This window comes from Pristis pectinata, chromosome 24, assembly GCF_009764475.1.
Source record: "Pristis pectinata isolate sPriPec2 chromosome 24, sPriPec2.1.pri, whole genome shotgun sequence".
Classification (NCBI taxonomy): Eukaryota; Metazoa; Chordata; class Chondrichthyes; order Rhinopristiformes; family Pristidae; genus Pristis; species Pristis pectinata.
Window position 1 is genome coordinate 4386658 of NC_067428.1, and position 15722 is coordinate 4402379.

The 15722-nt window shown below is 45.0% G+C and overlaps 2 protein-coding genes across 5 annotated transcripts in view; both read right to left on the reverse strand.

Moving 5' to 3' along the window:
* Window positions 1–8792, reverse strand: part of LOC127582609 (interleukin-27 subunit beta-like) — a 29927-nt gene extending 21135 nt beyond the window's left edge. Inside the window, exon 1 of the mRNA XM_052038049.1 lies at window positions 8563–8792. Within this exon, the coding sequence (XP_051894009.1) occupies window positions 8563–8623 (61 nt within the window). The 5' untranslated portion in view covers window positions 8624–8792. The remainder of the gene's footprint in view (window positions 1–8562) is intronic.
* A 4281-nt stretch (window positions 8793–13073) lies between these two features.
* Window positions 13074–15722, reverse strand: part of ankrd24 (ankyrin repeat domain 24) — an 86589-nt gene continuing 83940 nt past the window's right edge. For all 4 annotated transcript variants that reach the window (XM_052037809.1, XM_052037808.1, XM_052037806.1 and 1 more), the window contains one exon: window positions 13074–14278. In XM_052037809.1, the coding sequence (XP_051893769.1) occupies window positions 14201–14278 (78 nt within the window). In that variant the 3' untranslated portion in view covers window positions 13074–14200. The remainder of the gene's footprint in view (window positions 14279–15722) is intronic.

Here is a 15722-nt window from a genome sequence, read left to right on the forward strand (position 1 = left end):
GTGAATAATAAAGACCTTATCTAAATAGGATCCTTGACTTGATAAAAAGAGATCTGGATGGATAAATTCAATAGCTCATAGAAACCAGGGACCAGGAGACATAATTAAACCATGGCCTTTCCAGACAGCATATTTGTGATACTTCAGTGGAGGAGGTGAAGAGGCAGAGAACCATCCTGCTTCAGGAGGGGATCAGGAAGCTTTCTGTTTACAAGCTCAGAAGGCTGTGAGACAGCTAGCTGTGGAGGTCAACACCAGAAGTCAAGCCCGAAAGAACCTGAAGCAAAGCCACAAAAAATTCAATGACCTCAAATGAGGAGTCAGCGAACGCACCTTCAAATGCTATATCACGTAAACTGCAGCACCAGATTCATACACAGTTAAACACACCCCCATCAGCCAGATACTAACAACCCCACCAGTTAGGATTCTCAACTATCACTCCTAGGTTCATCCCAGCCTTGCATATTCGGAAATAAAAACACTCAGCAGTTGAGGCAGCATTGCAAAGATGTATGGGTAGGTTAATTTGGGTTTAAAATGGGTGGCGCGGACTCGTTGGGCCGGAAGGGCCTGTTACCACACTGTAAATAAAATTTTTAAAATATTTAGAAACAGAGTTAACGTTTCAGATCTCTCTCGCTCTCCATAGATGCTGCCTGACCTGCTGAGTCTTTCCAACAATTTTTTTACTTTATTTCAGACTTCCAGTATGTTCAGTTTTTTGACTGGCATCTTCAGCCTCACGCACACATAGCACAGCTTTCAAACATTGCTTCATTCCCAGTCTTCACTTCATATCCCTCATTCAGTTCTGATTTACAAACTGCAGAAGCTGCAACGTCTCCTATTTGACTCCCCTCCCCTGATTCAACAAACCTTACCCTTGTACTTTCTCCTTGCAGACAGCTCATAACTGCAACCTGGCCAGGGGTGACTGAAGTACAAGAAAACCATTAAGATGAAATAAACCATTTAACACTCTTACCACCAGCTCCAGTACCAACATTAACCTCGAGATGGGATATGCACTTTGATCATAGAACATGAAACATAGGACGTAGAACAGTACAGCACAGGAACAGGCCCTTCGGCCCACCATGTCTCTGCCGAGCATGATGCCATTCTAAACTAATCCCATCCACCTGCACATGGTCCATATCCCTCCATCCCCTGCCTGTTCACATGTCCGTCTGAATGCCTCTTGAACTTTTCTATTGTATCTACTGCCACCACCTCCCTAGGCACCTACCAACCTTTGTGAAAAAAACTTTCCTCGCAAATCTCCGATAAACTTTCCCCCTTTCACCTTAAACCTATAGTATTTGACATTTCCACCCTGGGAAAAAGATTCTGACTGCCTATCCTATTGATGCCTCCCATAATCTTACATACTTCTATCAGGTCGTCCCTCAGCCTCCGACGCTCCAGAGAAAACAACCCAAGTTTGTACAACCTCACCTTATAACTAATACAGTCCAATCCAGGCAACATCCTGATGAACCTCTTCTGCACCCTCTCCGAAGTTTCCACAGCCTTCCTATAGTGCGGTGACCAGAACTGCACACAATACTCCAAATGTGGCTTAACCGAAGTTTTATACAGCTGCAACATGACTTCCCGACTTTTATACTCAATGCCCTGACTGATGGAGACAAGTATACCATATGCCTTCTTCACCACCCTATCTGCTTGTGCTGTCATTTTCAGAGAGCTATGGACTTGTACCCCAAGACCTCCCTGTACATCAATGCTCCTAAGTCCTACCATTTACTGTCTCCTTTCTTCTTTCATTTGTCCTCCCAAAATGCATTAACCCATCCTTGTCCGGATTAAACTCCATCTGCCAGCTGCCCATCCAAATTTTCTTGCTGTGTTATTTAACAATCTTCCTCACTATCCACAACACGACCAATTTTCATGTCATCTGCAAACTTACTAAACAGACACCTACATTTTCATCCAAAACATTAATATATATTACAAACAACAGAGGTCCCAGCACTGATCCTTGTGGAACATCACTGGTCATAGACCTCCAGTCAGAAAAATACCCCTCAGCCACTACCCTCTGTCAAGTCATTTTTGGATCCAATTTACCAACTCACCGTGGCATGTGACTTAATCTTCTGGATCAGCCTACCATGAATGACCTTGTCAAATGCTTTCATGTAGACAATATGCACTGCCCTGTGCTCGTCAATCACCTTTATCAGCTCCTCAAAATCACAATCAAATTTGAGAGACAGGATCTCTCACGCACATAGCTATGCTGACTTTCCCTAATAAATCTACGCTTTTCCAAATGCAAGTAAATCCTGTCCCTAAGGATCTTCTCCAATAATTTCCCTACCGCTGATGTAAGGTCCACCGGGTCAGATTTTAGTGGTTTGTCCCTGTGGCCCTTCTTTAACAAAGGAACAACATTGGCCATTCTCCAGTCTTCTGGCACCTTGCCTGTAGCTGAAGAGGTATAAAAATCCCTGTCAATGTAACGGAATGTAAGCAGATTTTGAGGATTCAGATCAGTGATGCAGAAAGAACACTTCAATGATATAAGGTTACAAATACCATATGTATTAAGATATTATCAAAACAACAAGTTACTAAAATATTACTAAAGTAACGAGTCTCACACCCTTCTGCTTGCTAGGGACTCCGTACAACGACAATTGGTCCGGAGGCTCGAAGGTCCCGGCAGCATTCCGGATCCCGGTCCCAGGAGAAGCCCAGTGAGCTCTCTTACAGATCACACTTATAAAGTTAAAAAAGGCCACACTTTATTCCTGATTTTACACACATTTTTCAATCACATTAAGAAACCAGCTATCCCCCAATACAGAAACAAAGTTGTTTACTGCACATGGTACCAAACTGGTCTTAATTGCTTTCCTGCTATAAACAAATTTACCTTATCTGACTACATCACTACATGACCCAGGGTCTCAGGAGTTACTTGTTTTCCAAGTAAGCCAGCTTGCTCAGCCTGAGTGCTGTTAGAAGACAACTCCATTTTAATTGCAGACATGCTTTTAAACCCTTACACTACAGTCAAGGCCGCAGCAATCTCCTCCCTTGCATACTTCGATATCCTGGGATAGATCCCATCAGATCCTGGGGTCTTAATCACCTTAATGTCTTTCAAGACACCTAACACCCCCCCTCCTTAATATTGACATGCCCTGGAATAGCAACATCCACCTCCCTAATATCACCATGATCCATGTCCTTCTCCGTAGTGAATACCAAGTTGAAGTACTCATTGACAACCTCACCATAAATTCCTTCCTTTGTCCTTAAGTGGACCTCCCCTTTCCCTAACTACCCTCTTGCTCCTAATATACGTATAAAATGCCTTGAGATTCTCCCGAAACCTACTTGCTGAAGGCATTTCGTGGCACCTTTTAGTCCTCATAATATCTTGTGTAAGTTCTTTACTGCTTCCTTCATATTGCTCAAGGGCCTTGTCTGTTTTCAGCTTCCTAAACCTTACGTTTGCTTCCTTTACCTTTTTGACCAAACTTACATTTCTTGTCATCCCATCTTCCATCCTCACAGGCTGGGCCTGAACTCTAATCAACTGGCCTTTAAAAGACTGCCGCATGTCAGATGTGGATTTACCCTGAAAACAGCCGCCCCCCAATCTACTCTCCCCAGTTCCTGCCTAGTACCGTTATAATTAGCCTTCTCCCAACTTAGCATTTCCACCTGAGGACCGGTCTTACCCTTATCTATAACCATCTCAAAACTTACAGAATTATTGCAACAGTTCCCAAACTACTGCCCCTCTGAAACTTCAATCACCTGGCCAAGCTCATTCCCCAATATAAGGTCCATCGTTGGACTATCCACACATTGTTTTCAGGAAACCCTCCTGGATGCACCTAACAAATTCTGCCCCATCTGAGCTCCTGCACTAAGGGAGTCCCAGTCAATATTGGGGAAGTTGACTCCACTCACTACAATAACCCTGTTGCTTTTACATCACAAGATCACAAGACAAAGGAGCAGGAGTAGACCATTTGGCCCATCGAGTCTGCTCCACTACCTCACCGTGAGCTAAACTATTCTCCCATCTAGCCCCAATTCCCGGCCTTTTCCCCACATCCCTTGATACCCTGACTAATTAGATACATATCAATCTCCTCCTTAAACACCCCCAATGATTGGGCCTCCACAGCTGTATGCGACAACGAATTCCATAAATCCACGACCCTCTGGCTAAAGAAATTTCTCCTCATTTCTGTTCTAAATGGGTACCCTCTAATTCTAAGACTGTGCCCTCTTGTCCTAGACTTACCCACCAAGGGAACACAACTTAGCCACATCTACTCTGTCCAGTCCTTTAACATTCGAAATGTTTCTATGATCATCTTCCATGATCTGCCTGCACATCTGCTCCCTTTGCCAATTGAGAGGCCTATAGTATAACTCCATTGGAGTGATTGTACCTATCTTATTCCTGAGCTCTGCCCATATGGCCTCAATTGATGAGCTCTCCAGGATGTCCTCTCTTTGTGCAGCCGTGAATTTCCCCTGATCAGTAAAGCGACTCCCCATCTCTTTTACACCCCTCTCTGTCACATCTGAAATATCTACATCCTGGAACATTGAGCAGCCAGTCCTGTCCTTCTTTCAACCAAATCTCTGTAATGGCTACAATATCGTAGTTCCATGCACTAATCCAGGCTCTAAGCTCATCTGCCTCACCCTTGCATTGAAACAAATACACTTCAGATCATTATTCCTGGCATGTTCATTACCCTGGCCCTGCCTGTTCTTCCCATGGGACTTTCTTCTCCTAAAACTCTCCACCTGCTGACCTACTGCTCTGATTCCAACCCCTGCCACACTAGTTTAAACTCTTCTGATTAGCACCAGCAAACCTCCCTGTGAGGGTATTGGCACCCCTCCAGCTTAGGTTCAACCTGTCCTTCTTGTACAGGTCCCACCTGTCCTGGAAGAGATCCTAATGATCCAGGTATCTGAAGCTCTCCATCCTACACCAGTTCATTAGCCACAAATTCAACTGTATTATCTTCCTATTTCTCACCTCACTAGCATGTGGCATAGGTAGTAATCCTGAGATTATATCCCAGGGATGCTGCTTTTTAACTTTCCACCTAACTCCCTAAATTCCCTTTGCAGGACCTCGTCTCCCCTACTGCCTAGTCATTGGTACCAATATGGACCACAACCTCTGGCTGCCCACCCTCCCCTTTCATGATGTCCTGAATCTGCTCTGAGACATCCTTGACTCTGGCACCAGGGAGGCAACACACCATCCTGGAGTCTCGCTTGAGGCCACAGAAACCCCTGTCTGTGTCTTTGATTATAGAGTTCCCTATCACTACCGCTCACCTAGACTTTGACGTTCCCTGTTGTACAGCAGGAGCCAGTCATGGTGCCACTGATCTGGCTGCTGCTGTTGCTTTCCTATGAGAGGCTTTCCCCCAGTGGTATCCAAAGCGGTACACTTGTTTGAGAGGGGAGCAGCTACAAGACACTCCTGCACTACCTGCCTGCCCCTTCTGGTGGTTACCCACCTAGCTGGCTGAACCTGTGGGTGACCACCTCCATGAAGCTCCTACCTATGATACTCCTTGCCTCCTGTATGCTCTTCAGTGAGTCCAGCTGCTGCTCCAACCAATCCATGCAGTCTGAGAGGAGCTGCAACTGGACACACCTCCTGCAAATGTAGTCGTCAGGGATACCTGACCTCTCCCTGATCTGCTACATTTCACAGAAGGAGCATATCACTGACTGCCATTTCATGGGGAGACACTGTGCTCGTCACCTACAGAGTGACAAGGAAATTACAGGTGCCAGTTGTCCAGGGGATGAGGTCGCAGAGGGTTCTGCAGCAGAAGAACCAGAGGAAGATATTGATCGGGCAACCCACAGAAGAAGGCAGGTGTGAAATTGCCTTCAAAGCCCAGAGCTGCTCAAGGTCTTTTGCCGGAAAGGCCACCTCTAATCTCATGCCTTGGGAATATTCTGCCTTCCATCAATCATGCTGCACTCAGTGGGATAGGAACTGTGTAGGACCATTAGTGCAATAAAGGCACATGGAAAACCACTGTCAATGGAATGTCACAGGTGTCATTCGTTGATGTTTTTATGCAATATGGTGTTACTTTATTAATATTGTTCAAAATGTTTACTTTTGTGTTGCTTAGAATTGGAATTGGTTCATTACTATCACATGTACCGAGGTACAGTGAAAAACTTGTCTTGCATACCGTTCGTACAGATCAATTCATTACACAGTGCATTGAGGTCATACAAGGTAGAACAATAACAGAATACAGAGTAAAGTGTCACAGCTACAGAGAAAGTGCAGTGCAGCCAGACAATAAGGTGCAAGGTCATAACGAGGTAGACTGTAGGTCAGGAGTCCATCTTATCATACTAGGGAACCATTCAAGTCTTACAACAGTGGGATAGAAGATGTCCTTGAGCCTGGTGGTACGTGCTTTCAAGCTTTTGCATCTTCTGCCCAATGGGAGAGGGCAGAAGGGAGAATGTCTAGGGTGGGAGGGGTCTTTGACTACATTGGCTGCTTTTCTGAGGCAGCGAGAAGTGTAGACAGAGTCCATGGAGGGGAGGTTGGTTTCTGTGATGTGCTGAGCTGTGTCCACAACTCTGCAGTTTCTTGCGGTCACAGGCAGAGCAGTTGCCGTACCAAGCTGTGATGCATCCGGATAGCATGTTTTCTATGGTGCATCAATAAAAATTGGTGAGGGTCGACGAGGACATGCCAAATTTCTTTAGCCTCCTGAGGAAGTAGATACACTGGTGAGCTTTCTTGACTATGGCATGTACGTGATTGGACCAGGACAGGCTATTGGTGATGCTCACTCTTAGGAACTTGAAGCTCTCAACTCTCACAACCTCAGCACGATTGATGTAGACAGGAGCATGTGCACTGCCCCCCTTCCTGAAGTCAATGACTAGTTCTTTTACTGGACTAATGTCTGGAAAGTGTGGGTTCCCTTCTGAAGAAAGATTGCACAGGCTAGGTTTGTATCTGCCAGAGCTTAGAAGAATGGGAGGTGGCTTGATTGAAACATTAGATCCTGAGGTCTGTTGACAAGATGGGTGTTTTCTCTTATGGGAGAGTCCAGGACCAAGGGATACCATTTAAAAATAAGGGGGTCACTCAATTAAAACAGAGATGAGGCATTTTTTCCTCTCAGAGGATCATGAGTCTTTGGAACTATCTTCTTCAAAGGGTTGTGGAACAAGTCTTTGAAAATTTTTAAGGCATAGGTTAATATTTCTTGATAAGCAAGGCAGTTAAAGGTTACCACAGATAAACAGGAATGCAGATTTGAGGTTGCTAGCAGATCAACCATGACCTAATTGAATGTTGGAGCAGATTCGATGGGTCAAATATCCTACTCCTGCTCCTAATTCATAAATCTGTATATATTTGTGCCTAAGAGCATGCTATGGTGAACAGCAGCAGAGAGAGAAAGGATGTAAGCTGGGATTGTGGTAGTGAAGTCAGACAAGTTGTTCATGGACGGATAAGTTGTGTCTATGTTGCCTTCTCCCACCATCTTTCTCTTCCTCCTCCTTCTCTGCCTCCAAACCATACAGCTCGGGGCAGGCACAGCTGTGCAGCGCTCAGTAAAACAGTACATGTGGTGACATCTGCTGCCCCGAGCACTGCTCTGCCTCTCCAGAGCCATCCAGGCATAGAATCATCACTTCAGCACACAAATGGCTTTCTCCACCACTGCCAACATAATCATCTACAGCACAGCTGGTAGAGCTGCTGCCTCACAGCCACAGAGACCCAGGTTCAATCCTGACCTCGGGTACTGTCTCTGAGGGGTTTGCACGTTCTCCCTGTGACCGTGTGGGTTTCCCCTGGGGGCTCGAATTTCCAACAGCAACGGGTGAACTCTTTCCTCACTGAAGTGTCGATGTCATGCACTGTTTCTTGCTGAGGTTCACGTGGATGAGTCAATCCCTGGGTGAATCCAGCCTCCTCCTGGGAGCTTACCTCCCCCTTCTCCATCTTCCTCTTCAGGCAGGCACGGTAGTGTAGCAGTTAGCATAACATTTTACAGCGCCAGCGACCCGGGTTCAATTCTGGCCACTGTCTGTAAGGAATTTGTACGTCCTCCCCATGTCTGCGTGGGTTTCCTCCAGGTGCTCCGGTTTCCTCCCACATTCCAAAGACGTACGGGTTAGGAAGTTGTGGGAATACTATGTTGGCGCCGGAAGCGTGGCGACACTTGTGGGCTGCCCCCCAGAACACTCTACACAAAAGATGCGTGTGTTTTAATGTACATGTGACCAATAAAGAGATCTTATCTTATTTTAACTTGTCTTGGTCTCTGTGTCTTCTGCTCCCTTTACTCTCCTAACCACACTATTCCAAAGGGAATGCCTCCTAATAGACACATGGGAGAGTCTGCTCTGTGCAAATGTTGGGACACTAGACTAACCACACCACCACCTGTAACCTTAGCAAATTTAAAGAACTCCAGAGAGCATCATACAACTGTAGGACAGTAACCATGGCCAGAAAAACAATCAACAGTTCACCTGAAAGTGGTTGGTAGACTCTTTGGTAGCTCGACCGAAGACTGTTTGTTCCTGCTGCCATATGTTGAACTTCAAACCAGCTGAGCCTGGGTCAGATTGGAATGCTTGACTTCACCACCTGGAACCAACACAGTACCACAGCACCCAAGAAACACAATGTACAGAGCTAACACTTGGTGCCAGGTGGCACAATATCAGGGAAGTAATCGCTGCTTCATCCTCAGCCAGAATATTTTGCCAACTATGGGCTTCAGGGATGATAATGACAAGGCCTAGGGGAGGAGGAGAGCTGATGAGATTTACCAGAACAAAACCATAGGTAATGGAAGAGCTGGTGGCATTGCTCTCCATGGGGAAGAATTTAATCAGAGATTGGGAAAAGGTGCTCAACATCATGAGGGATTTGGATGGAGTAAATACATTGTTTTCAATGTTAGGGGGTACAGTAACAGCACAAGATAACCATAAAAGGCAAAAAATCTAGGGAGCAAATCAGGAACATTTGTTATAGTGAGCTGGTGTGGATGTCCCAACAAGGTGAAAGATGCAAATTTGGTTTTGAAAAGACATGCCTGTCCCATGATTCCCCGTATTCTTCACGGCGAGCCCGGTTTCTCAACTGTCACTTGCCTTCGAGACAGATCTCAGGTTGCAGATATAATTCCAGTTGGCAGTTTATTTGGCGTGCAGGAGACTCGTGCGTCCTTATCTCAAGTGACTCTGTCAAATGAATTGCAATACAATGGAATTTGCAGTGTTGAATTGCTCCTCTGCGCAGCAATGAGCAGCACAACCTGGATCACCCTTCCAACACCAACGCCCATCCTTCAAACCTCTGTAAAATGAGATATGTGCTGGCTGTATGTATTGTGGAGGGTCGTGGCTGTCACGTGACAGCACTGCCCCCTACCTGGTCAGAAGACACACTACTGCCAATCAAGGTTTGGCCCCGCCCCACCCATCAGCACACACCTGATCATTGGCCTTTGTAGTTGATTAGTCCTTGCTGGCACTGGGCCATTGGCCTTTTTAAATTACCTGGGCTGGACCCCTCAGCCCTCCAGCACTATAAAGAGTGCCACATGTGCTCAGCTCTCTCTCTCTGTCTGCTCCAAGGGATCACCCTGCTTCGCTCCAGGCCGAGCACTGTAAAATGGCGCTGGAGAAATCATTGGTGAGGTGTGCACTGTTACAGGGTTGGGAGCATTTTAGTTAGTGTCCCTAGTAGCATAGAGCTGTGCCTGCACTGAGTCAAGGGGTGGCGGATATCATGTTGTTTTTCCTTGATTGTATGTACCTAGTTCATTGTGTGTGTGTGTGTGTGTGTGTGTGTGTGTGTGTGTGTGTGTATTTTACCCCCGCTGCAATTTTCCCACGCTCGCTATAAACTGTGCGCATGTGTTACCCCTATTACCATTTTCCCACATTTGTCTTTTTGTAAATAAATCATTTATTTCCAACACTGTGTTCAGAGCCCTTGCCTTCTGAGACCCTGAATCGGTTTCACAACACTATTATTTCTCCACCTTTGACATCTTGCTCAGCCCACAGCTGCACTGTCCCACAGTCCTATATTTAATTGCCTCTTTTTAAAAGTCATTGAAACCAACAAATGAAGGTTCTTGACCCGAAACATCGACCGTCCATTTCCCTGCACAGATGCTGCCTGACCCCGTGTTCCTCCAGCGCTTTGTGTGTTTCTCCAGATTCCAGCATCTGCAGTCTCTTGTGTCTCCAAATGGCAATCAAACATTCAACCCCTCAAGGCTTTTCCTCATTCAACTAGACCATGTCTTACCTGTGCCTTAATCCTGCCTTAGTCCCACACCCTTTAAGACTCTGGGCTAACAAAAATCCAGAAACTTTTGGTTTCAAATTCTTAATTGATGCTTGTAGATGCAACATTTCTGTGGGAGGATCCCAGGTTCCCCACTAACCTTTGTGTGAGTGAGTACTTAGAACATAGAACATTAGAGCACAGTACAGGTCCTTCAGCCCACTAACATGAAGATTCTGTAAATAACTACTCTCCATCTTTTCTGTCAAATTCATCTCAATTAGATCACTTCCCTACCCAGAAAATACAAGACACATCCATGCAATCGCTCCTCATAATTTAGTCCTGTTAGCCCAGGATTATTCTGATGAATCTACACTGCATCCTTTCCAAGGCAAATGTGTCCTTTCTGAGGAACGATGGGCAGAACTGACCCTAAATGAGATCCAATACATCAGAATTTTCACTCCTTTGTATTGTAATTCACAACATAATGCCCAATATTCCACTTGTCCTTCTTTAAATTAGTTTTGTAAGTGTCCACTGGCTCTTAGTGATCTCTGTACCTTGGCCCCCAAGTTTCTCCACAATGCCCTGCATCTCCTTACTTGATAAATACTCTGATCCACCTTCCTTCAATTGAACGTGGATGCTGACACTTTCCCACATTGAACTGAATGTGCCCTCATTTTGCCTATTTATTTAATCTGTCAGCTTCTAATAGCAACTCTCGTCCCAATAGGATTCAAGGTTCCTCCTGACTTTTCTCCACAACTAGCTTTAGTACTGGCTGCACAGGTTTCATCTGTTTCTTTTATGCCTCAATAATTAAACACATGCTGGTGAACTGTAGCAACATGCCACAGGATTAGATGACAGTGACTTGGTCCTTGAAGAAATATCCTACAATACAACCCTCTTACCTTGAAAATAAGAGTAGAAAACGCTGCTGGAATGAGGGAGAGGTGCTAATGGCACATACCTTTGCAGCTTCCTGATTTCAGTGCTTCTCCAATTGTGGTTTTTTGCACATTCCTAAACTCAATTATTCCAATAATGGGAACCATCCCTACATTCCTCCACTCTTCTCCACCATTATCCCCTAAAACTGCCCCTTTGTCCAAGCTTTCGGTCAGGTGCCTGAGTATCTGCACTCCATGTAATAGAATGATGAATAAGGGATGAAAAGTCAGGACAGAGGTACCCCATTGGCAGGCTAGCTGGCCGCAAGGATGAAGGTGGAGTAGGGGCAAAGAGCAGCTGCTCCTGGTGGCAGAAGGTGGAGAGTGGGGTCACACGAGGATCAGGGCTGCCTCTCACAGAGTTGTGGAGACATGGGACTTGCTGTCACAGAGGGAAGAAGCGGGTGGGAGTGTTAGATCAAGACAGGAGGGAAACAGGAGTGGAAAACTATCCTGATATACATGGTTGGGAAGGGTAGGAGAAAGCTTGAGTGGTGCATAAACACCGACAAAGACTAACTGGCCAAGCTTATTGTGAATATAATCAATCATTCTCATTACGTGTCTCGAGTATTAAATTTTGTTTGCTACATCAGAGATACTATAAAAGTTCACGTTGTTCTTCATGTGGAACAGCAGTTAATGCCGCTGTCTCACAGCTCAGGGGACCTGTTCGATCCTGGTCTCAGATGCTGTGTGTGTGTGTGTGTGTGTGTGTGTGTGTGTGGAGTTTTTCATGTTCTCCGTGTGACCATGTATGTTTTCCCCAGGTGCTTCACTTTCCATCCACATCCCAACGATGTGCGGTTAGTAGATTAATTGGCTGCTGTAAGTCATCCTTTAATGTGGTTAACGGCAAAAAGCATCAAATAGGAGAGTTGATCGGGGTGTGTGAGAGAGTATAACTTGCAAGGGTGCAGGGAAATAAGGGAAGGGGGAATGGGTCTAATGGGATTACTTACCTAGGAGCCAGCACGCACCAGGTGGGCCAAATGGCCGCCTCCTGTTTATTTATTTAGATGAAGCCCCAATTTCACCAGATCACATTGATTTTTCACCCAGTTAGATAAAGTTTCAGACCAATGATCCTTCATCAGAAGTGGAAGATTTTGCAAGTGAATGGCTTTAAGCCTGAACAGTGGTGGGGAAAAGGGAGCAAGAAGGGGAAATGGGAGGGCAAAAGGGATCAAAGACAAAGGTGTAAGACAATGTGTAGTCACAATGGGGCAGGTACACATACAAAAAATGGATGGAAAGAAATGTAAAACCTGCTTTTGGTTTGCCTGTCAAGGACCCATGATCGGAATCACACAAGCAAAAGAAGCACAACTACCCAGAACTGTAATTGTTTACTCACAGAGACTGTAGATAACATCTTCAGATGAAATCAGCAACAATTTGCCTTTGTTGATAGAGTTGATTCCTGTTTTCCAGGAAATAATTGGGGAACAGAATTCTCAAGTTCCTTAACAGTTCCAGGATCTATGAAAGCATTTACAACATGACAAAATAGCACCAACACATAAGAAATAAGGACAGGAGTGGCCCATGAGACCCTTTGTACCTGCTCTGCTCATTTGATCTTTGGCCTCAGTTCCACTTTTCTGACTGATAGCCACAACCCTTAGTACTGCTGCAGTCCAATTAACTACCGATTGCATATTGGACACATTGAAGGCATCATTTGCTATTCTGGAATGACGTGTGAGCATAACAGGAAGGTCAAATGGCATGCTCATGTCTGTTGTATGTTTGGTTTGGGAAGTGTTTTATAAAAGTACTTGCATTTATATACAGACAGAACACTACTCATGAACTCAATCACTTGGAAATGCCATCACTACAGTTTATAGAAAATGCAACAACTATTTTGTGCATTACAAAATTCCACAAACAGCAATAAGCTGAGTTTGCAGCTGCTACTTTGGTGGTCTACACAACTCACCAGAAAACTAAACCAAAAGAGGGTGTCATATCAGAGTTAAGTGTTGCCCTTGGATTCTGGATGTGGGAGCAAGGAATGAGCCTGGGTACAAAGGGCATCAATCTGTAATAATCTGGGGTCCTGTAAGACGCCAGTACAGTTATCAGGGATTTTACAGTTCCATTTCCATCCTGGAAACCTCCAAGGGCCTCTCTTTCACCATTTCAGATATATGGAAAAGCCAAGGGGCGGGGGAAGTGAGAATATTAGGAGGAGGCCAGGCATTCTCTCTGACGGCATTTGAAAGTCACTAGTAAAGATTACCAGTCCTGGGGGTCATAGATAAAACCAGTAATAAATTCTGTGAAACATTTGGTAGAAACTTCTTCACCGGGGGCTTGAGGCAAATGGCATGGAGATATTTGATGTGAAGCATATAAGTACAAGAATGGAATGCAAAAATACAGATGGGTTGGGAATCGGGAGAGCATAAACAAAAGATGGACTGAATCTGTTGTTTCAGTGCTGCAACGTACTCTGTAGTTCTATGCTTGTCTTTACCACACCCATCCTCCCATTGAGAATTCCCCAATGTCTACTGCGTGTTGACGTAACAGACCATCAGCCCTCCCCCATGGATACCAGCTTGCTGTCCTGAGGAAATTTGAGCCCCTGACCTTTGGATGTGGAAGCAATAGACGACTATTAATTGAGTGTCATTGAGTATCTCCACTTTATTGTTTTGGGCTCCACATCAATACACTCAATGTAGACCCGCATCGCTCACGGACCCAACCACCATGCTGGTTTCAATTCCCCATCTTAACTATTCAAAATGATAGGGTCCACACCACAGAGCCTGTTTTCCTGATTCTCTTTAAACTGCTGCTTCCTTAACTTGAAAAATTTTAACCTTGTCATTGTGAGCGATAAATAGCTCGTTATCAATAAAATGCGGAGTCATCTTAAAAAGTTTCACATGACTTGCTCGTGATGTTTGTGCATTTTTAAGATCTGAAGTAACACGTTTTGAACATCTTCATCCATTCGACCCTACAAGAAAAGGGAGCACAACAAATCAGGTCACTAAATCGCAACACAATTCCTTCTGAATGTAGAGTTACATGATACCTAATAAGCTGTAAAAGAGCAGAGTAATTAGTCATGGAATGGGTGGTGAAAAAGGCATTAGCATGCTGGCCTTCATCAGTCAGGGCAACAAGTTGGGATGCTACGTTGCAGTTGTACAGGACGTTGGTGAGGCCACACTTGGAGTACTGTGTACAGTTTTGGTCACCCTGTTATAGGAAAAACATGGTTAAACTGGAAAGGGTGCAGAAAAGATTTACGAGGATGTTGCCAGGACTAGAGGGCTTGGGTTATAAGGAGAGGTTGGCCAGGCTGGGTCTTTATTCCTTGCAATGAAGGAGAATGAGGGGCGACCTTATAGAAATGTTTAAAATTATGAGAGGCATAGTTAAGGTGGACGATAGCAGTCTTTTCCCCAGGGTAGGGGAGTCCAAAACTAGGGGGCATAGTTTTAGGGTGAGAGGGGAAAGATTTAAAAGGGACCTGAGGGGCAACTTTTTCACCCAGAGGGCGGTCAGTATATGGAACGAGCTGCCAGAGGAAGTGGGTGAGGCAGGTACAACAGTATCATTTAAGAAGCACCTGGACAGGTACATGGAGGGGTGGGGCTTAGAGGGATATGGGCCAAACACAGGAAATTGGACTAGCTGGGTGGGTACTGTGGTCAGCATGGACTCATTGGGCCAAAGGGCCTGTATCAGTGCTATATTGCTCCATGACTCTACAAATCCATCTTTCTCCCTCCAGCTTTTCCTTTAACCCTTGCATACACACACACACACACACACACACACACACACACACACACACACACACACACACACACACACACACACACACACACACACACACACACACACAAAGGATCTCACACACAATTACAAAAAAGGTTTTGCCTTAGTCCCAGCAATTTTGAGCATAACCAAGGACTAGCAACTCATCATGGTTCCATGGTATTTCTCTCTCACCTGAGTCAGCTCTGCACATAATTTGTACGGTACTGAGGGTGTGGAACTTTTGGAAATGTCATGTTTCAAATGAGACATTATACCAAGGTCCTATCTGCATTCACAGGTGAAAGCAGAAGGTCCCATGGCATAACTTAGTAGGGAAGTTGCATTTTCCCCTAGTGTCCTGGCCAATAAATACCCTTAACTATAGGGGAAAAAAATCAAATAATCTTTCTATTACCCCTCTGCTATTTGTGGATGTTGCTGTGACCAGTTTAACTAATATTTTCCAAAACCTACAACCATGACAGCACTTCAAAAACCAGTTCACTGGTTGTGAACAGCTTTTGGACACCCTGAAATTGTGAAAGGTGTTATCTAAATGCAAGCTCTGCCCTCTTGAACTAAAAAATGTGAAAGCTGCATATCTAAATCCATCAGCCTCACTTGACCCAGTG